The 21,721-nt window shown below is 50.9% G+C and overlaps 1 protein-coding gene across 2 annotated transcripts in view; it reads left to right on the forward strand.

Annotated features, from left to right (window-relative positions):
• The first annotated feature begins 3,763 nt into the window (after positions 1-3,763).
• LOC101117683 (kinase suppressor of Ras 1) overlaps positions 3,764-21,721 on the forward strand; it is a 159,981-nt gene continuing 142,023 nt past the window's right edge. For both annotated transcript variants that reach the window (XM_060395266.1, XM_060395267.1), the window contains exon 1: positions 3,764-4,188. In XM_060395266.1, coding sequence (XP_060251249.1) covers positions 3,958-4,188 — 231 coding nt within the window. In that variant the 5' untranslated portion in view covers positions 3,764-3,957. The remainder of the gene's footprint in view (positions 4,189-21,721) is intronic.

Genomic DNA, 21,721 nt, shown 5'->3' on the forward strand with positions numbered 1-21,721 from the left:
TTCATGAATGTGCTTGCATGGTTGCTGGGGTGTTGAGATGTAGGTAGGGGAGTCCAAGCTGGGGAAACTTAGAGTGCTGCCAACAGAGCATCCTGTGGCAGAGGTGGGTAGGAGGAGAGATGAGGCAAACTTTTTGCATTGAGGGAGTCACATAAAAAGTTTCAAGAGCCAAAGCCAAACCTAAGAATCAACACCTGATAAATGGGGACTTCCCTTGTGGTCCAGAGGCTACGACTCTATGCTCCCAATGCAGGAGTCCTGCGTTTGATCCCAGGTCAGGGAACTAACTCCCACATGCCACGATTAAGAGTTTGAATGCCCCGGTGAAGATCCTGTAGCTGCAACTAAAACCCCATGAGGCCAAATAAATAAATAAAAATTTGAAAAAATGTTAAAAGACTAAAACAAACATCTGATAGATGAATTCATCTCACTAAAATCCATCTCACTCACACTCTGGAAAGTGAAGAAGGGATTTATTGTGAATTTACTTATTGGATAAACAAAAATACGTGGAACCCTTCCTTTGTGACCATCATTTACACAACGATCTCTGTTCATGCTCACAACACAGACTCTCCAACTTGCAAGTGAGGAGCAGGGCTCTGAGTTAAGAGACTTGCCCAAGGTCATGCAGCAATTCAGAGACTACACTGAGAACTTCAGTTCCAAAGACAGCTCTGAAACAAGACACTCCTTGTCCCCTTCCAGGCTTTATGCCTTCCAGGCACCTGTTACCACCTAACGCACTGTGCATTCCTCTTATTTATTTTCTGTCTTCTCTCACCATAATATAAATTCCCAGAGGGTAAAGATCTTTGCTTTGTTCACTGTTTCCCAGAGCCCAAAACAGGGCCTGCCACATAAGTAGACACTTGTTGTTTAGCCATTAAGTCATATCCTACTCTTTGCAACCCCATGGACTTCAGCACGCCAGACTCGCTTGTCTTTCACTATCTCCCACCGTTTCCTCAGATTCATGTCTGTTGAATCAGTGATGCTATCTAACCATCTCATCCTCTGCCACCCTGTTCTCCTTTTGCCTTCAAACTTTTCTAGCATCAGTCTTTTTCAGTGAGTTGGTTCTTTGCATCAGATGGCCAAAGTATTGGAGCTTCAGCTTCAGCATCAGTCCTTCCAGTGAATATTCAGGGTTGATTTCCTTTAGGATTGACTGGTTTACTGAATACTTATGGAATGTGAAAAGGATGAACAAAGGGATTATTTTAAAATCTTTGCTTTCTGTATCACTAAGAAGCAGTTCTGTAAACCCAGTTGAGAAGGCTGGGGTGTGCCTGAGATGAACTGGGAAGGAACACATGGCTTACTGAGTGCTCCCCACAAACCAGAAGGAAGACTGTGTCCACAGAGGAGGGACCGCTGCATGGCCTGGCGGGAGAGTAGCCAGGGATCTGGGGCTTGTCCAGTCTCCAGCCCTAACACCTTTGCCCCCATAGGCGTGGATGCCACAGGCTGACAATGGCCCTTCACAGGACATGGCTTCCACATAAAGTGGCCCCGTGGAAAAATGTGTTGACCCAGGCCCAATTACAAGCTTGATGTAATTGCATAGTAGGCATTTATCAGGAAATCTTTTGTGAATTGAGCTAGAGAGAGCCAGTCATTCAACCCTGGCAGCTCTGGCTGCTGAACAAACAGAGGTTCTGAACCAACCGCTGTAGCCTGGGTATGGATCCTCCCTGGAGATAGTTCTCCTGGTCCATGACCTTCCTCCGTGAAAAACATGCTCAAATTTCAGCTCCCAGGCCAGCGGCATCAGCATTACACAAGGACATGTTAGAATGCAAATTCTCCAGCTTCATCCTCGACCTACCGAACGAGAATCTCAGTGAGTGGGTTTCATCATTCTGTGGATTAAGAAGCCCTCTAGGAGATTCTGATCCACTCTCAAGTTTGAGAACCACCGTTACGCAGTTTCTCTTTCAGGGGCTAGGACCTGTGTGAAAAACTCTTGAAGTGGATTGCACAGCTTTATGGAGCCCCTGCTGTGTGCCATGCTCTGGATTTGGTTCTGTGAAAAGGATACCAAGATATTTAACTAGCAGCTTCTGCAGCCAAGGAGTTTAGGAGAGAGATTTCTTCTGGCTGGCAGATGTTGAAAGTATGGATGTGTGGGACCTTTGATCTGAGTCTTGTCTATTGAGTTTAGGCAGATAATAGAGCCCACAGGAACTCATAGGAGGTGGGAGGGGAGGGTGGGGGAATATGGTGGGGGGTTGAACACTGAGTTAGAAGGTACAGAAAGGCATAAACAGACAACTACCAGCCCAGGAGCAGTATTTCGCTCGTGCCCACTGCTCAGGTGTGAGGCCACGGTTAGAAGACCTGAAGTGGAAGAGTAACCACTGATAACATTGCTCTAGTGCCCACACATGGCAATTATCAATTCAGGTTCTGTATGCACATTAACTAATTCTGCATATGAGGAGGAGATGATGGGATGGCATCACCGACTCCATGGACATGAGTTTGAGCAGGCTCTGGGAGATGGTGCGGGACAGGGAATCCTGGCGTGCTTCAGTCCACGGGGTTGCAAAGAGTCGGACATGACTGAGTGACTACACCACCATACGAACCACACTGTGTGTGTGTGCTCAGTTGTGTCCGACTCTTTGTGACCCCCTGGACTGAAGCCCACCAGACTCCTCTGTCCGTGCAATTTTCCAGGCAAGAATACCAGAGTGGGTTGCCATTCCCTCTTCCAGGGGATCTTCCCAACCCAGGGATTAAACAGGTATTTCTGGTACTGGCAGGTGAATTCTTTACCACTGAGCCACCCGAGAAGCCCCATGAACCCCATCAGATAAGCTCTATCATCACCCCATTTTAACTGATGGGGAACTCAGACACTCAAAGGTGAGCTAACTGCCTAAAGTCACAGTTTGGCAGCTGTTGTTTGTTATTCAGGGGCTCAGTTGCTTTCGACTCTTCAGGATCCCATGGACTGTAGCATGCCAGGCTTCCCTATCCTTCACTACCTCCAGAAATTTGCCCAGACTCAGGTCCACTGGGCCAACCAAGCCAGTGGCTAGGCAGTGGTAGACACTACTGGAACTCAGACTGTCTCATTGCTCTCGAGCCCTTCCAAAGGCACAGCGAATCAACTGTCACCCCCAGTGTCTGGACCGGCCTGCTGGGTTGAGGTGGTGGAGGGATGGGACCTTTATGTTGGTGGGTAAATAGCATCTAGAAGAATGTCCTGAGTCTTTCTAAGCCTGAGCCCTTCTCTGGCTAGACAATCGGGAGACCTGGGCTCTGCGAACCTCCGCCCCTTCCCACTAGATGGCGACCCCTAAACCCACACAGAAATTCTGAAACTTCCATTGTCCCTGTCTTCCAGGGTTTGGCTGAAGCCGAGGAATTGCAGGATGCGAACCCTCCTCCGGTCCAAGGGCCGTCGGCTCCACCTCGCCTCATCTGGGGGGTCTTGGGAAGCCCCCAGCGAGGAGGAGGGATGGGGAGCAGGCGGGGGTGGGCGGGGAGACAAGGCTCCCCGGGATCCCGGCGCCGAGGGAGGAGCCGGTGCGCAGCAGACCCTCCGGGGGCGCAGAGGCGGGGCGCTCCCGCGCGGCCTGTGCCCACCGCGCAAGGGAAGGCCGGGACCGCCGGGCGCCGGCGCCCGCGGGGACCCCGAGGGCGCGGGCAGCGGCAGGTGCGCGGCGGGGACTACAAGTCCCAGCATGCCCAGCTGCTCTGACCCGGCCCCCGCTGCCGCTTAAAGGCTCCGGGAGCCTCAGCCGTCGGGTCGCCGCGGCTTTCGCTTTGCCGCCGCGGCTGGCCGGGCGGACTCGGCGGCCGGGCGGTCCTCGCGTCCCAGGTCCCGCAGCACCGAGGGGCGCTCTTCGTCCAGCCCTCGCGGCTCGAGGATTCCCTTTCGAGGCGCCCGCGCCCCCGGGCTCCGCCGCCTCGGCCACCCCGCGGCCCCGATGCCGAGGCATGGATAGAGCGGCGCTGCGCGCGGCGGCGATGGGGGAGAAGAAGGAGGGCGGCGGCGGGGGGGACGCGGCGGGCGCGGATGGGGGCGCCGGGGCCGCGGCCAGCCGGGCGCTGCAGCAGTGCGGGCAGCTCCAGAAGCTCATCGACATCTCCATCGGCAGCCTGCGAGGGCTGCGCACCAAGTGCGCCGTGTCCAACGACCTCACCCAGCAGGAGATCCGGACCCTGGAGGTAAGGGGCCACGACGCCGGCGAATCGGGGCGCCCGCGCTGGGTGTGAGGAGTCAGGGGTCTGCGCCTCGGGAAGCGCCCCAACAGCTCCTTCGCGACTCCAGCTCACTCCTTCCCCAGTTGCATCCTTGAGCCCGGTCACCTCCTTTGCGGCTTCCTTAACCCTCTTCCACTCGCTGGCGCGGCGGCCCGAGGACCCGGGACCGGCCCGGTTCACCTTGGGCGGGATTTGGGGGGAGGGGCGTGGTGCGACCTGCGAGGGAGGGTGGAGGAGCCCGCGGGCGGGGTGGGCTGCGCGCGGACATCCCCTCCGCCGCCCTCCGCCGCCACCGCATTTCCAGCTCGCCGGGCCGCAGGACTCATTCTCCCACTGAGTCACATGGTGGACTTTTCCCTGGGTGACGGAGCCCAGCCGCTGTGGGCTGGGGTGACGGGGCGGGAGGAGGTCCCCCTGAAGAGTGAGCGCAGGCCCTTCGTTCTCTGCCCTCCCCGCACGCCCCAGACTCTGGCTTGCTTCTTCCTTTCCTCTCCTCCAGGTTCTTGTCTGCCGCTTATCAAACTGTTTGCTGAAACTGCATTTTTGCCTTGAGTGCGTCTCTTTCGCACTGCCACAGCGTTTCACTGTTCAAAATGTAATAACCTACCGACGCTGCCTACCCCTTCCCCCTACTGAACTTTGGTTTAGGAATGATTATGCTGAGGACCAAAGCCTTCAATGGGAAGATGACACTATTTGAGGGGTTCTAGTGGAGATAGCCTCCAGTGTCAAGAAGAAATAAGACATGCGGTCCCTACTCTCTCAAGTGATAGCTGGGAAGTCCAGTATTAAAAGGATTTGGAAGAATCAACCAAAAGGGTTATTGCGTTCTTAGAAGGGGCTGGAGGGCCGTCTCTCCCTCTCCTATCATACACAATAGAGGGAAACTAGTGCGTTTCCAACTTGCTTTTGTCCAGAGGCTGGGAAAGCTGTGAAATTCCAGGCACCACTTGGTATTAATAGCTACCCTGTTTTGAAGAACGGGCCTCTTTCCACCTTGCTTGATCTCATCTGGCCTTCTGCAGATCTGGAGATGTTTTGTTTTATTAGAACCTTAACTCTTCATCCCAAACCCTCCACACCCTCTTACTGCTGATTGCCTCTGCCAGCCACCTTAGGGCCAGTGGGTGATTTGTGGCCGTGATAACCAGACCCCATCCTCTGTGTGCACCAGAAGCCTGAAGCCCTATTTGATCTAAAACGCTCGGGGTAGGCTTCTTTCCTTCAGTTTTATTTTCTTAAAAGCGACAAAACCAGGGACATTGAAAGGATACAATCAGTGCTGGCTATTATTATTTTTGTTTCAGTTGCTATAGCAGTGCTGACCAGGGCTTGGCTTGAAAAACAAACTGACCAGCAACACCCCCCACCCCCGCCCCCAACTGTCCCTCTTGCATGCATGCTGCTGTTTTCCAAGTGGTGAAGAGAAACTGGTTTCTTGAACACAGCCGGGTGTGTTTGCCCAGCAAAGTTCAGTTTTTAAACTGACACAATAGGGGGCCTGTTTGGCTCCGTTCTGGGAGGAGGGGTCCTTGTCCAGCAGCATGTGCCTGGTTGGACTGCTGTGTTGTTGGGATAAGAGGTTGTCCTCTGTTGGCTTCTCTTGGATTGTACCCCCTTGCCCCCTCAGGTTGCTCTGAAATGCTCCTTGTTCGAAGAGGGGACCTGGGAGAATGATGGGTGATTTCTCTGGAAATGGCACCTTGCCTTCTTGGTACCCTGCCTCCCAAAGTCACTCATTTTGACCAAGGAATGGCATCAGGACACCCTAGAACATCCTATATTTAGGTCTCTGCGCTGGTTTATTCGGTGACCTGCCTCCTGAGCGTTTATTGGATGATCAGCCGTGGCAGCCAAAAACCCATCCCAAAGCCCAAAGGGGATTGGTAGCAGGAATTAGAACAAATACCCAGCTCCCCATCTTCTCTGCTGTGCTGTGGATTCAGGTCCACGCTCCTCCGTGAAAAGGGGAGACACGGGCTGTTTGGGGGACGGGACTTTTGACCCCAGGATCTAGCTCCCTAGGCCTCGTGGAGAGGTCTCTGTGGGCTCTTGCAGTTCACAATGCTGTGGTCTATGAAGGGGCCTCAGTTGGATGGAATCAAACATTTGTTATACACACCCCTGTGTAAGAGTACCCCTGAGTAAGAATAGTTCTGAAATCTAGATTTACCAAACTGATAAAATAGGGGGAAAGTTTGTTACTCAAAGAATCCTGACCTTTGAGGGCAGTGTGGTAGGTGGAAAGCCTGAGGCTTAGAAATCAGGTCCAGGGTCTGTCTATCTGACCTTGGGTAGTAAGTCCCATGACTTCTGAATCTCAGGCTTCCCCATCTGTAAAATGGGCCAAGACTACTTAAACCTGCAGCCTCACGTGTGTCTGTAAGTCCTTATGCTTTCTACCAAGAGATTCTGCCCATGAATTTTCCTAGTGAGGATCCAGTACGGGCCATATTTGGGAGGAAGGCCCTTTGACAGCTGGCTCTTGTTCCCTAGAGGTGGGTGACACAGGCCAAGAGACTGCTCCGAAGACCGTGGTGAGGTCACGCAGGGCAGTGGTGATGTCCATTCTGGCTTTCTTTCCTGTTCTGCAGGCTCCTCGCACATACCAGGCCAGGGCCCCCAGAGACTGGACTTGCAACATTGGATTCCTGGCTTTTGAAAAAGAGGGCTTGGCTTACGTAAGCACGCCAGACTTCTCCCAGAATCCAAGGAACCCCAGCCCACCCTGGCCGTTGTTAAATAAGCACTCAATGAGAAGCCCCGGCAAGTCCTGACCCAGGGCCCAACTGCTGACGCCTTTATTGTAGGTCGGATGATGTGTAAGGTTCGGTCTGCCTGACTTCGTTTCCTTCCTCCACGCAGTGGTCCACTTTGGATCCAAACGAGTGGAAGAAGCCAAGGTTTAATGTCTGCCTCCTACCTGTCAGTCAGTGTGCTGGAGCCTTCTCAGTCTCTGAAGATTTCCTGGAAATCCATCAGACTTCATCACACATGTATTTTTTTTTTTTCCTCTCGACGTGAAATGAGGAGGGAGATAAAATCTGACCCTAGAATCTGAATCAGAAGTAGGGAGGCAACTTTGAAGATCCCAGCAGAACACCAGGCCCTCCTCAGGGGCTGAGAACTGAGCAAGATAGAATGTTCTCGTTCCCCAGACGTGCTCACAAAGGGACACCCGGCTGGCCTTGCACCCCGCACCGGTTCATTCCCTCGTTTGTGCGTCTTCTTTGGGCTGGGTCTGGGCCGGGCCATGGGGAGAGCGGGGCGTCTCGTGAAGATTCTCGTTTTATGGACCTTGTAACTTTGCCTTTTCCTGCCAGCCTCCTGGTTCTTTTCAGAGGCAGACCTTACCATACCGAGGAGTCTTCCCATGTGCTGCTCTTTTTTAAAAAAAATTTATTTTAGTTTTGGCGGTGCTGGGTCCTTGTTGCTGCGTACGGGCTTTCCTAGTTTCTTAGTAGCAGAGGCTACTCCTGGTTGTGGTGCGTGGGCTTCTTGTCGCGGTGGCTTCTGTTGTTGCTGAGCACGGGCTCCAGGGCGTGTGGGCTCAGTAGTTGTGCTGCCCGGGGTTAGTTGCTCCAGGATGTGGGATTTTTCCAGACTAGGGAAGGAACCCATGTCCCCTGCCCCGGCAAGTGGATTCTTAGCCGCGGGACCACCAGGCAAGTCCCACCTGGTCTTATGGAAAAAAGTCCCTCGTCAGCAAGCTGACCTGGAGAAAGAGATCCCCACTGGGCACTGACCTTCACTCAGCTCTGCCGTGGCAGAGGTCAGAGGTCAAAACCCTGTGTGGAGGGCCTGAGCTCTCCCCTGTGGCCCCCTCCCCAGCCCCCTGGGGCATCTGGATGGTGGAGCTGCCAGGAAAGGAGAGGGCGCCGTGGGTCCTCACAGAACTGGTCCTTGGGGTGTGCGTGGATGTGCAGTCACTCAACAGACCTGCGGTTATTACTGGTTTGCCTGCTGAGCTGCTCACTGCTGCCACCCCGGCAAGGATTCTGAAGTAGGTAGGCTGTGTTCCTGGTGTTTGGGGACACTCTCAGACTATTGGGGAAGCCAGGCAGGTGAGCAGGACTGACTCCATCACTGTAGCCTGCTGAAATCGCTTCGGAATTGGAAATAGGACCGGACGGTTGACCAGTCCAACTCCTGCTTTTCTGGGAAATATTCCCAGAGTCTTGGTGGTGACTTGTCCACGTCACACATCCCTGGCACAGCCTCCGCTTCCCCACCCAGCCCCTGCCTCGGCGGGCGGCATTTCTCTGCTTGTGCCCTTGTTGTTGTGTTCTGTGCCCAGTCGTGCCAACTCTTCGACCCCACGGACTGTAGCCCGCTAGGCTCCTCTATCCATGGGATTTCCCAGGCAAGAATACTGGAGTGGGTTGCCATTTCCTCCTCCAGGGGATCTTCCCAACCCAGGAATAGAACCCACGTCTTCTGTATTGGCAGATGGATTCCTTACCACTAAGCCAACTGGGAGGCCCCTACCTGGTAGTGTTAACCTCCTGCTGGAGGCTCTAACTCCAGCCGTCCCTGGGGGGAGCCAGAACTGAGGCACCCTTTGCTTTCACCTTGGCAATTTGTTTCCCTGGTGAAACTTGCTACCAGCGATCCTCCAAGGTAGTCTGGAGAAGGACCTGCGGTTTCCACGACTGGGGAGGCCTGCGGGGTGCTGGAGGGAGGCCCTATCGGATTTGCAGCCCAGGTTGGCCTGGGTGCCAGGAGGCCTCTGGTTTGCTGCCTGGGGACAGTGATGGGAGTGCCTCCCTCCCCACCAGGTGCCTGTGGCCATGCCTTCCCCAGCTGCGCGTTTGAAAAAGGACATGCTTTCAGAGTAGGCTGACGGGAAACTTCTGCACTCAGTTCAAAGGGAAAGCTGCGCTGAGGTGCCTTCTGGGTTATGAGAAGGGCCCTAGAGCCTAGGGAGGGGCAGGGTTTCCTTGCAGTGGAGGGATCCCATTCCTTACAGTGGAATGAGACACCCTCTCGGTCACCTGCCCTGTGCTCGGCTCTTGGCATGTGTTCCCCATTTAAGGCTCATGGGGACCCTGCAACGTTTTCTCTCCATTCTGCAGATAAGGACGTTGCCTCTCAGAGGGACTGAGAGATGGAGTTAGTAGGCGGTGGAACTTAGCCTGACTAGTCTTCAGAACTCATGTTCTGAACTTCGCCACTGCTTCTAGAAACCATAGTGGGTGGGGGCGGGGTTTCTGGTCAGAGTTGTGACTGCCGAGCCCGAGGAAGTGGCCGGTAACACAAAGGGCCGGCCCAGGGGCACTTGGTGGCCCAGTTCCAGATGACCGGGCCTTCTGGTGGCCGCACCAGGCTGCGCACCCTCTGAGCTCGAGCTTCCCTAAAGTGCGGCCTGGCACATCCTCAAAGACAGGTCCCCACCAGCGCGCTGTGATGCAATTACTCTGTGCTAGTCTCATTCTGAGAAATGAGAAGCTGCCTCGAGATCATCTTACTTGTCATTGTTTTAATGGATACCTACTTTCTCCTCACTGCATAATTCCTCTGGTAAGCACGACATTCTTTAACTTTCCAACTGTATTAAAGTATTTTAAAATACACGTAGTGATATGCTCACGATTGAAAAGAAAATAAAGATTAAAAAAAAGAATAAAAACCACCCATAATGCCACCTCTCAGAGTTAAATCCTTTTTTATGCATTCATCTGTCTTTGGCTGCTCTGCATCCTCATTGCTGCGCACGGGCTTTCTCTGGTTGCGGCGAGCGGGCTTCTCATTGCTGGGGCGTCTCCTGTTGCGGAGCCCGAGCTCTGGAGCATGTGGGCTTTAGGAGTTGTGGTGCATGGGCTTAGTTTCCCCGTGGCCCCTGAGCAGGGATCACATTTATGTCCTCTGCATTGGTAGGCAGATTCTTAACCACTAGACCACCAGGGAAGTCCCTCAGAGTTAATTCTTATTAACATTTGGCAGTTTATTCTTCCAGCGTTTTAATCCTGTGCATCTGTATACAAATATACAGAGATGTATTCATGGAGCTCACCATGCTCATTGTCTCGTAAATGTCTTCTGTCTGTTCCAGTCCATACAGATATGCACCATCATTAATCGTGGCTGTCTCCTGTGATCATATCAGTTCACTGAACCCGTCCCCACTTGTCGCCATTCGGGCTGTTTCCATGTCTTGCTGTTGTAAACCTTGCTGCAGTGAGTGCTTGAGTGCATTCCTAGAAGTAGAATTCGCTGGGTCAAAGTATATGAACACGTTTAACAGCAGCCCCGTTCTTTGAAATCTTTAGGGCCTCATCTGTTTCTCCCACCCTGCTTCCCAGCCGGAGTGCTAAGATTCACAAAATGGCAGCCTTCATGCATTCACCTCTTTGCCACTGGATCTGTGTCTACCCTAAGGGCAAGGAGTGTGAATGGGAGACAGGACATGGCCCCCATGGCTGAGGTTCTGGGTGTTGGGCCAAGAATTGTGCGTTCTCATTTTGTGGTTTCCCGTAGCAAGGGCTGCCCTGGGCTGACCATTTAGAAAAGGGATCTTTCGTTGCTCCCAGGCAGCAGAGCGGGAGCTGGAAGTTGGGGCCCCATGGAGAGGTTTTCATCACTTGAGGCTCATGAAAGGCACCTTACGGAACTGTAAGCTCGGTTTCATCACCAGCCACAAATGTTGATCAGTGCTATTTGGGTGCCTTGGTTGTGGGGTTGATTTAATAGAGTTGTGGACTCCTAAGGATCTTGAAATTCCCAACTGGTCCAGCCCTCTCATCTGCAGGCGAGGAAACCGAGTGCCCAAAGGGAAAGTGACTTGCTAGGAACACATATTAGGTTATGAACCTGAACAAAGAGGAGAGACAGGTGGTTATGAAGGAGCATTGAGTGGGGAGTCATGCCCTGAAGTGAGATGTTATGCCACCTTGACTGACTGCAAACAGCAGTCTGCCACCCCACCCTCCTATGTTGGGGGTGGGGGGATGGGAAGGGATCCTCGACCTCAAGGAGTTTCCTGCGAGAGGAAGCCAACGGGTTTGCTTTCCCAGCCCCATCTCAGTATCTTAGGCACCCTGGGGACTGGAGGGGTTCTTGGGGACCTGTCTGGGGTGTCCAGTAGGTGGGACCTTTTCTGAAAGCCAGCTTGCCCGATGGGCTGGCTCAGCCCCAATGGCCTGTCTTGAGTCTTTCAACCTGACCTGACTGTACTTTCAAGGGCTTCTCATCCTTCGACTGAAAGATCCTCTAGGACTTGAGTGGGTGAACCTTTTCTCCTCTAAGGGTTGTGTTTATGTCCTAAATTTGTGATGATTTTGCATTCTGTACCATGATACATTGTACAGGGTTTACTGTTTCACTTCCAGAAGATACAGCCTTTGAATCCAATGTCTTTGTGTCTGTCTGACTTTCTGCCCTATTCCAGAAGCATACCTTGGGGATGGATGTTGAGATCACAAATGCTTTGTCATTCATTTCCAGGCACAATCGTTTCCCATCTGCATTGAAAAAGTCTTGATTCAAATTGCCGCCACATTATAAAACCTGCCTATTTATATACATCTGTATTTCTGTGTTGTTCTAGCCTTGGCAGGCGATGGTGTGTTTTAACAGGGAGGATTGCCTTTGACAATAATGGAGCTGAAGTCATTCTGTTTGCTTGCCATTTTTCTCCCCTCTTTTCATTTTTCCACCTTCAGAATAATTGCAAGAATGAATTAAGAATTGTGTTTAAAATTTAAATCAGAGCCAGGGGAGAAAGCATAATACATTACGTAGAAGAGACCAGCCATGGTTAGGAAAAAGAAAGACTTCAATCTGTAATATATTGATCATGAGGGTTTTGCTTTCTGCAAAGCTGATGAGATAAGCTGCTTATAGAGTGGTGGAGCTTTTCTTTGACAAGGCACCTGGAGGTATTGAGTCCCTGTTTAGCCCGTTCATTTGGATTGGGTTTGGATATAGATTAGTAGAAGCAGCTTCACTCATGGTGCACAGAGAGTTTTGCTGGTCAGAAATAAGTGACCTGAGAGTTTGCTGGCGGTCCAGTGATTAGGACTCAGAGCTTTCACTACCATAGACCCGGGAACTAAGATCCCACGAGTCTCATGGCACTGCAAAAAAGAAAAAAAAAAAAAAAAGGCAAACCAAAACGTATAAAAAGTGACCTGTGTGTTCTCACACATTGGGCACATATGGGGCACTATCCCCTTCTCCCAGTCTGGGACCCTTGAAAGGGCTTCACGCAGCCTTTCCTATACTGTATTCTGTGTGATGCTCACGTGAAAGCAAGCTTCAGGTAGCTGAGAATGGGCACCATCAGCCACCTCCTTGAACGTAGCTGGGGAAGCAGGAGCAGGAAAGGAGACAAGAAATGGTAGGTGTAGCTTCACCTACTGTTGGTTTTATGATACTGGGCTCCCATTTGAGGTCCCAGCTAAAATTGGGGCGGTTGAGGAGAGGCTGGTGACCCCATCCATTTACCTACCTGTGCAAAGTTACCTTTTATCGCGGGGACGTACTTTCTGAAGGGAGACAGGTTGTGTTCTGGGCGCACCACACCACCTGCATTAGAGACAGATTTCACTTTATCCTCCCAACAAGATGAGGAAGATGTACCCAGAAAGGTCTGTAGGTCTGGAGTCGTTGAGTCCTGCCTCCTTCTGGCCCCACTGGCCAGTTAGCCTGGTGCCCAGGACACGCTTATTTGAGGTCTACCAGAGAACCTCTTGACCCCCCATGGAGGGCAGAAAACAGTCCAGGAGATATGCAGTTGTCTGTGAGTGTGCTTGAGCCTGGGGCTGCAGAGGGCAGGGGAAGGGCTGGGCTGCAGACTGAGGAATGCTTTTTAAAACAAAAAAGGAAATGCTAGCTCAGAATGGAAAGGAAAGGAAGCAGCTTCCTGTTTCTGGTGCTGGCTCTGTGAAAGGAGGAGCTCTCTAACCCCTCGGCCAGCGGAGGCCCCGGGCCGGCTGGGGCCACTCTGGGTGTGAGAGATACACATACGGCTCCCATACAGCTGCTCGAGGGCCCAGAGCGCCGGGTCCGCCCCTTTTCATTTTCTCCAGGTAACTGATCAAATGGATATGTGGTTTTCAAAATGAGTATCTATACGTGTTACAAAAGGGATGTGTCGCAATAGCTGACATTTACTGAGAGCTTACTCCAGGCCTGGCCTCCTTCTTAGGAGTTTTATGTGGCCTGTACTCCTCCCAATGACCTTGTGAGGAAGAGTCTACTGTCATTCCCATTTTATGGATGAAGAAACTGAGGTGCAGAATGGTTAAATGACTTGCCCAGAGTCATAGATCCAAGGAGAGACTAAGCTGTGACTTGAACCCAGATCGTTTTAATTACCTGCTGGTGCTACCTGACTTGTGTTTGCAAACTCCACATCCACCTAGAAAATCTGTTAGCAGAGAATCATTTTTTAAAAGACCTGTGTCTTTTGTTTGGCTCCAGAGGGCTGCCCCCAAACTTTGGTCAGGCCCTTGGTGATTCTTTAGGTGAAATGCCTGCATTTGATAGATATAAAATTATATATATAATTCTGTACTCTTTTGGCCATGTGGCATGTGGGGTCTTAGTTCCCCGATAGCGGATGAAACTGGTGCCTGCTTCAGTAGAGGCACAGTCTTATCCACTGGACTGCCAGGGAAGTCCCAAGTTTATATATATATTTTAAGTTTGATTATGGGAATATTCACACATGTACAAAAGTCTGGAGAATGGTACAATGGACCCCTGTGCAGGAATCCCCCCACTATAGCAATGACCGGCTTCATCGAGTCTTGGATCATCTATGGTGTTTACACTCGAATAAGCCTGTTGAAAATGGTGGCGTGGGTCAGTTAGTGTCAAGGAAGCAGAGGTCTTCTGGTCCAGCCTTCTGCCTCCAGGCAGTGCTGTGTGGACCCCAGCAGGCTGGGCGGAATCTCTGTACCTTTCCCCAGAAAAGAACCCTTTAAAAATTTCCCCTGAAGCTTAGTGTGGCTCCTGGCGGCCCTCACATGACAGGCAGGTCATCTCGTTCTGTAAACTGAAGCTCCCAAGGCACTGAAAGCTGTTCTCACGTGGCAGAGTCAAGGAATGGCCACGGCCTTGTGGGAATACTTCCACAGCCCCGCCCAAGACTGACCCTGCAGTCACACTGCGACAGACCCAACTTCCAGCCAGATAGCCTAGTATCTCCTCTCCTCCGTTTCCTCATTGCTTTATCCGCACATCGTGAGATGAGTGTATTTCAGCCAACATTTACTGAGCGCCACTGTGTGCACCCTGGGAGGAGCGTCAGCGAGCACAAGCAGCCCGCGTCTCCAAGGAGATCCTGGCAAATCCTCAACTCTACGGTTCTGGACTAAAGATGAGATCCAGGACCCACTGAGGGGCTTCCTTAACCTTTGTGGCTGTTCCTGTGGTTCTGCACGGTCCTCCTGAAGCCTGGTCTTTCTGGCCACTCTTACATTTCTGTTCTCTGCCGTCTCTTGCCCCTGGCAGAGGTGGTTTTCTCTGTTGCTTTCTGTTTGTTTCACTGTGTTTTGTTGGGGCTGTATTCTCACAAGTGTTTCTCAGCCTGTCGCTTTTGGCCGGCTGCTTCAGATCTGTGAGTTTGGCCTCCCAAACGCGGTCACGATGTTATCGTGGGAAAGGATGGTCTTGGGCACGCGGTGGGACATTGAGGGCTGCCTCAGGACTTCAGGATGTGCCTGGGCTCCGGGGGAGAGGGCCCCAGTAGCCTCCTGAATGGTAATTCCTTGCTAGCTCTGTGACCTGCGCGGCCAGTTCCTTAGCTCTGTGGACCTCAGTTTTCTTGTTCCTTAAAAGGTGTAAGAGGGACTTCCCTGGTGTTCCAGTGGCTAAGACTTCACATTTTCAATACAGGGGGCCCAGCTTCGATCCCTGGTCAGGGAACTAGATCCCACACGCCACAACTAAGAATTTGCAGGCTGCAATGAAAAGATCCTGCAAGCTGCAACTAAGCATCCTTGCAGATGCTGTGTGTGGCAACTAAGACCCAGTGCAGCCAAATAAATAAATACAAATATTTTAAACATAAATAAAAAATTAAAAGGAGATAAGAATAGCTTTATTTTAGACTCTCGAGAGAAGTCATTGAGATACAGAAGGTGTGCTAGACGATATTTAGAAGGGATTCAGTATTTTTATTTCCCCTCCTCTCACTTAGCATTATTCTAAAACACTTGTCCACATGTCTCTGTTATCTTCCTTTCCGTCATTTTAATCAGTGCCTGCTATTTCACCCAGTGGGTATGCTGTAATTTACCAAAACATTTCCCCTGTTATGGGACATTTCGGTTGTTTCCAGATTCCTGCTCTTATAAACACCATGACTGGAATCATCTTTGTACAAGCACCTCTTTATTTTTGTTCCTATTCTGAATTCATTTCCTTGGGATAATTCCCAGGAATGGAATTACTGGGTCAAAGAGCATGGATATTTTTTGTGATGGGAGTTGCAAAACTGTCCTCCAGTTTCTGGTTTTTGTACAACAGCGCTCTTAAAATTTGTATTCTTGGTTGAAAAGCTCATTTTTTCCCTTTGCAATTCTCACTGATCTCTGTGCCTTTCTTCCCCTACCTACCTGACCTTTTTGGGGGGCCTTGTTAAATCATTTCCCATTTTCCTCTTTTAAAAAGCATCTTTATTGAGTTGTAATTGCCAAATAAAATTGTAAGACATTCAAAGTGTGCCAGTCATTCCTGGTCTTGAATTTGCTATTTATTTCTATCTACTGTCTTCTGCCCATTCATTCACTGACTGTTTATTGAGCATGTACTTTGTTTGGTTTTAGGTACTGGGAAAAGAACAGTGAAGAAGACAGAGTGGTTCCTTTAATGGAAAGAGAAAAATAAAAAGTCAATAGATAGAGACAGGTAGACTGAGGAAAAGAACACTGAGAATGGGTTAGAGTGATGGGATGTGGAGAAGGCTGCTTTAGTATTATTGGTTTATTTCTTATCTTTTGGTGGCACCTTGAAGCATGTGGGATCTTATTTCACCAGCCAGGGATTGGACCCAGGCCCCCTGCATTGGAAGCAGAGTCTTAACCACTGGACTGCCAGGGAAGTTCCTAAAAGGCTGCTGCTTTAGATGGGGTCATCAGGAAAGCTTCCTTCCCAGAGAAGGTTTGAGCTGAGTGTTAAAAGATGAGAGGGCAGTGGGCTTGTGAAAGCTTGGGTGAAGAGTGTTCCAGGCAGAGGGACTAGCAGGTGCAAGGGCCCTGAGGCAGAAGTGAACTTGTGTTCAAGGACCAGAAAGGAGGCCAGCCTGCCTGGACACAGTGGGAAGTGGGGTCCACGAGGGCTGTGGTCTGCCATGACCTTAGGGAGGTCCCTTGGGCCATTTTCCTCAAGTTGGGCCGTGGTCAAGAATTAAGGCACTAATTCATCCAGTTGCTGTGCCTGCTCCAGTTATGTGCTAGGCACTGTTGTAGGATGTAAGAGTGGATGAGAAAGTTAGCTTGGCAGGGGAGTTTGTAGATGAGTAAACCAATAGAAGGTGCCAGTGATGTGTGAATGGAGGCCCATTGTACCGCCTGGCTGACTCATCTCTGCATCCTGAGATGTGCGGGGACTCGGGAAGTGTTTCTTGATTTGAACCAAGTCGGGCTCTGGGCTGCGAGCCTTCACCGTGGCAACTGAAACTCAATTGTCTGCTGTCAGGCCTGGCAGTCTCAGCCTGCCAGGGAAGAGGCCCCGAGAACTGAGGTTGCCAGCTCAGAAGCGGGGCTGCCTGCATCAGGTATGAGTAGCTAGGCAGCACTTATGGGAAACGAGCTTGAGAAATAGTTGTGGGAAAGCCCCTGTTTACCATGCTGCTTTGCCCTGCCCCAGTCTTCCCTGATTTGTGACTCTCATTGGAAATGAAGGCTTTCGGGCTCTGTGCTTGTCCTTGTTTTCTTCTCTTGTACTGTATGCTGTGCTCAGTCGCTCAGTCGTGTCTGACTCTTTGCGACCCCATGGACTGTAGCCCGCCAGGCTCCTCTGTCCGTGGGGATTCTTCAGGCAAGAATACTGGAGTGGGTAGCTGTTCCCTTCTCCAGGGGATCGTCCCAACCCAGAGATCGAACCCAAGTCTCCTGCATTGTAGATGGATTCTTTACTGTCTGAACTACCAGGGAAGCCCAAGAACACTGGAATGGGTAGCCTATCCCTTCTCCAGGGCATCTTCCTGACCCAGGAATCGAACCCGGGTTTTCTGCATTGCAGGCGGATTCTTTACCAGCTGAGCTACCAGGGAAGCCCTTTCTTCTTGTAGGGCAGGGCAAAGAGAAGGGGATCCCAAACTTTGGGACAGCATAGACTGTATAGACCTAGTGAGCTGTGACCCTGTGGCAGTTCCAGGAAATGGACCTAGTAGAAGATGTTGGCTGCCATTTTGTTTGGAGGCAACTCATGAGCCAACTTTGTGGCTGGGGAAGTAAGGCCCAAGGTCACAGTAATCAGTGGAGCTGGGGTTCAGATCTGGAATTGCCTGATTTCACACCTTTGTGCATTTCACTGCACTCAGAAACCTGCTTGACCTTGGACCTTGTCTGGAACAGAGAGAGGTCAGCTCTGGTAATGCTCAGAATTTTGAAAGCAATAACGCTGTGTGGAAAAGGATCTGAAAATCTCTCCTTTTCCACACCATTTGGGTGGGATTACCTCAAAGTTGTAAGCAGGATGAGATGACCGCAGCATCAGGGTCCAGATTAGCAGATTTGCAGAGGTGGGTGCTCCTTGTTGAGAACAAAGATGGAAAGAAAAGCATCCTGGGGGAGGGGGAGGGGGGGTGTTCAGAGCAAAGGCTCTTCCCTGATTCCATTTTGGATGAACTTGGCTTCTCTCTCTTTTTAAAAGATCTTTTGGCCACACTACATGGCATGTGGGATCTTAGCTCCCTGACCTGGGATCAAACTCATGCCCCTGCATTGGCAGTCAGTCTGGAGTCTTAACCACTGGATCACCAGGGGTGTCCTTTGCCCTCTGTTTTGAAGCGCTCTGCTTAGAAAGGGTAACGTGAGTTGTTAGCACTGGGCGACACTGGTGCCTGGTGGGGACGACATGCAAGCAGGGTTATATTTTAAATGTTGGCAAATCTTAGGAGGAAGAAGGTGACAACTCCCTGGGGAGATTTCCCCCTGGTGGCCCTGACTCACTGCGGCCAAGGGGACTGAGCAGAGCAAGGAAGAATCCATCAGTGAATGGAAACTTGCCTTTTAGGGGACAGGAAACCTCTGTTGTGGTTTGCCTGGTGGTTTAGGAGGAGAGGTGAGCATTTGAGACAAAGCGCTGGGCCAGTCTTATAGCTGCATCTTTGACAATTTTGAGAGTTTTAGGAAGTAGTTCTTAAAAAAAAAAAGAAAAATGAAAAGAAACCAAAAGCCAAAGAGGTCGTTAGTCGCCATACCTGTGTGCAGCCAGGTGGGCTGTGAGTTGCCATGTAACTGACGGAAACTGGCTCGTTGGCCCCACTTCATGTGTACCCTCCCCCACCTTTTGTGGTCCCTAAGCCGGAGGGGGGTTCTGACTATTCTCAGAAAAGGACTCAGGTGGCCTCAAATGACCAGAGCTTGTCTCAGGCATCTAACATCTTAAACTAAACTTCCTCTCTAGCCCTGTTTGGTTTAAGCAGTTTCCTGGTCTGGCAGGATTTGTTTTCTTAGCATCCGTCTTGTCAAAGCCCCAGTTCCACTTGTCACAGCAAACAGGCCCCCCTGGTCACCCTGTAGCTGCCAGACAGCGTCTGTCTTCCAAAACTCAGACATGCTGTTCCCCTGGGGAAGTGGAGAGCAAGTGAGTGGCCTCCTGTGGTCCTCTGTCTGGGCTCCTGCCTTCTCTTCCCCATTTCGATCACAGGATGGTGCTTGTCTTTATTCTAGAAAGATCTGCTGGTTCATGGGCTGCCATTTGGAGGAAAGGCCGAGTGAGTGAGTAGCACCCTGAAGTAGGTGAGAGCACAGGTTCTGTTGTTTGGCATGGATTTGCACTCTTCTCCCTTCCTGGATAAGCTGCGTGTCTTTGGGCAGATTACTTAACCTGTCTGAGCAATAGTTTCCTCATCTGTAAAATGGAGATTATAATAGAATTGCTCATAGTAAGTGAGATGAGTCACGTAAAGCACAATGCCTGACACACAGAAAGAATCTGTCTATATATTTTATTATTCTTGGTTTTTTCAACAGGTATTTAATTAGCACCCACTCTGAGCTGGGCACCCACTCTAGGTTGGTTGTTCTTCTAAACAGGGAAGTAAGTGAACAAGATGGACAAAATTGTCAGCTCTGTGGAACTTGGGTTTTGGCTGTCAGAAGGAGACATTCACAATAAGTGAATAAGGGAAATATATTGTTTGTTAAATGGTGGATGTGCTATGCAAAAACATGAAAACAGGAAGATGGCCAAGGTGAGGAGTGGTATACCTTAAATGAAGGGTCAGGAAGATTGGGCAGAAAAGGTAGTATTTAAGATCTCAGCAGAGTGAGAGGGCCTCCTTGGGGATGTATCTGGGGAGGAGCTTTGGAAGCTGAGTCTAACAAGTGCAGAGGTAGGGAGTGGGCCTAGCGTGCTGGGGCTGGGTGAGGCTTCGAGGTGCCCTGAGAAATGCCTAAGTGATGCAGCCCTCAGGTGCCGCTTGCCCTCAGGTGACCTTGAGGCTGGCATCTAAGAGCAAGGGGAAAAAGGGGGATGAGAACAGACGTTTGTGAAGGGTACCAAGGTGGCATGTGGGTTTCTCAGCAAGCCCACCCTCCATCCAGTGGAATCAAAGGAATTTTGAAACTCAACCCTCCTTTCTTTCTTTTTCAATTTTTTATTTTGTTTTGGAGTATAGCCGATTAACAACACTATGATAGTTTCAGGTGAACAGTGAAGGGCCTCAGCCATGTATATCCATGTATCCATTCTGCTCCAAAGTTCCCTCCCATTCAGGCTGTCACGTAACACTGAGCAGAGTTTCTTGTGCTTTACAGTAGGTCTGTGTTGTCAACCCTTATTTCTTATTAAAAAATGGGAGTTTGGGGGTTGGTCCTCACTCACCTCCTATAAAAAGTCTTGTCGTTGACTTTCTGACCGTGTAGGTGGGTGGTGGGATCCTGGCTGAGGCCCCCTGTGGCCCTGCCACCCGCTAAGGACGCGTCACTCGGGCGAGTTGATTTCATTCGTTCCGCAGCATTTGCTGGATCCCTGTGGGGGTAGATCATGCCTGCACCTCCTGGTATTACTCTGCTCATCTGTAACCCCAGGCCAGCAGCTCCTCTTGAAGTCGGTCCATCCTTCCAAGAGAGCTTTCCTAAGGCAGTCATTCAGTAGAAGAGAAAAGCAACATTTATAAGGGTATTTGCATTATCCATAATACAGAAAAAGAAAAAACAAGGTAGCTGTCCAGCGGTGAGGAGGTAGTGGTGCGCAGCACACCATGGGTAGTTAACACACGAAGCTGTTAATTATGAAGGCTGGGTAGAAACATGACTGTATTTATGTTACATTAAGGGAAAACAGAGTACAGAACTGCATGCATGTAGCCTTTGTAGTTATGTAAATTGTCAAACTCTATCTGCAGATGGAAAAAGCTAGAAGAGAAATGAGTTGTGTGTGTGTGGGGGGAAGTATTTTTGGAAAAATTCTATTGTATCATTATTATTTTCATTCATTTGTTTATTAAAGTAATGAATATTCGAGTGCCTGCCATACCAGAGGCACAGATACTGGTGGACTTGACCGGAGAACCCTGCAACCCCACCCCACTCCCCCAGTCCCCAGCCGCACTCCAGAGTGCTCAGCCCCTCTCTTCTCAGTGCTCCTGGATCAAAGGCTTGCCACGCGCTGTGATGCAAAACTCACACCTTCTGGAATAAACATCAGACTCTTGGTCGCACAGCTTTTCCTTCAGGGCCTTCGTGGAGTCTGCTGAGAAGCAGAGAGGTTTCCAGAGCCGCCGCCCCTCCTGAGGGATGTGCTGTTTCTAGCAAGCAGTCCCTGTGGGTGCAGCCTGCCTGGCACCCAGAGGTCTCCCCACGCCTTAGCTGCCCGACCTGATGGCCCCGAGTTGAGATCCAGTCTTCGAGGGAGCACCCAGTCTTGGCTGCGGGGCCTGCTGGGTGAGGGGCCTTCCAGAAAGGAGAACCACTGCTGTGGGTGTTGACACTCCTGGAACAAACACTGCTGGTGATGCTGCCCAGGAAGTCGGCGGTGGGCTCAGGGAGACCTGAGCGCAGATATTGACAACCACTTATAGCCTCGCTGGCCACATTCCGGGCAAAGTTCTCTGGCTGTCTGGACGGTGATGTGGTGGTGAGGAGGACATCTGTGACCAGAGCAAACATTTACTGAGTGCTCGCTGTTCTAGGCTCTTAGCACAGAGAATGCTATAACCGGAGTCCTTCCAGCACCCCAGGAGTGGGTGTAGGTCTCACCTGCATTGCAAAGGGGGGAGCTGAGGCCCAGAGAGGTGGGTGGAGGTAGTTTAGCTTCCTGAGGTCACACCCATGGGGACAGAAGGGTTAGTTGTTCAGTTGTGTCTGACTCTTTTTGA

This window comes from Ovis aries, chromosome 11 (genome assembly GCF_016772045.2).
Source record: "Ovis aries strain OAR_USU_Benz2616 breed Rambouillet chromosome 11, ARS-UI_Ramb_v3.0, whole genome shotgun sequence".
NCBI lineage: Eukaryota > Metazoa > Chordata > Mammalia > Artiodactyla > Bovidae > Ovis > Ovis aries.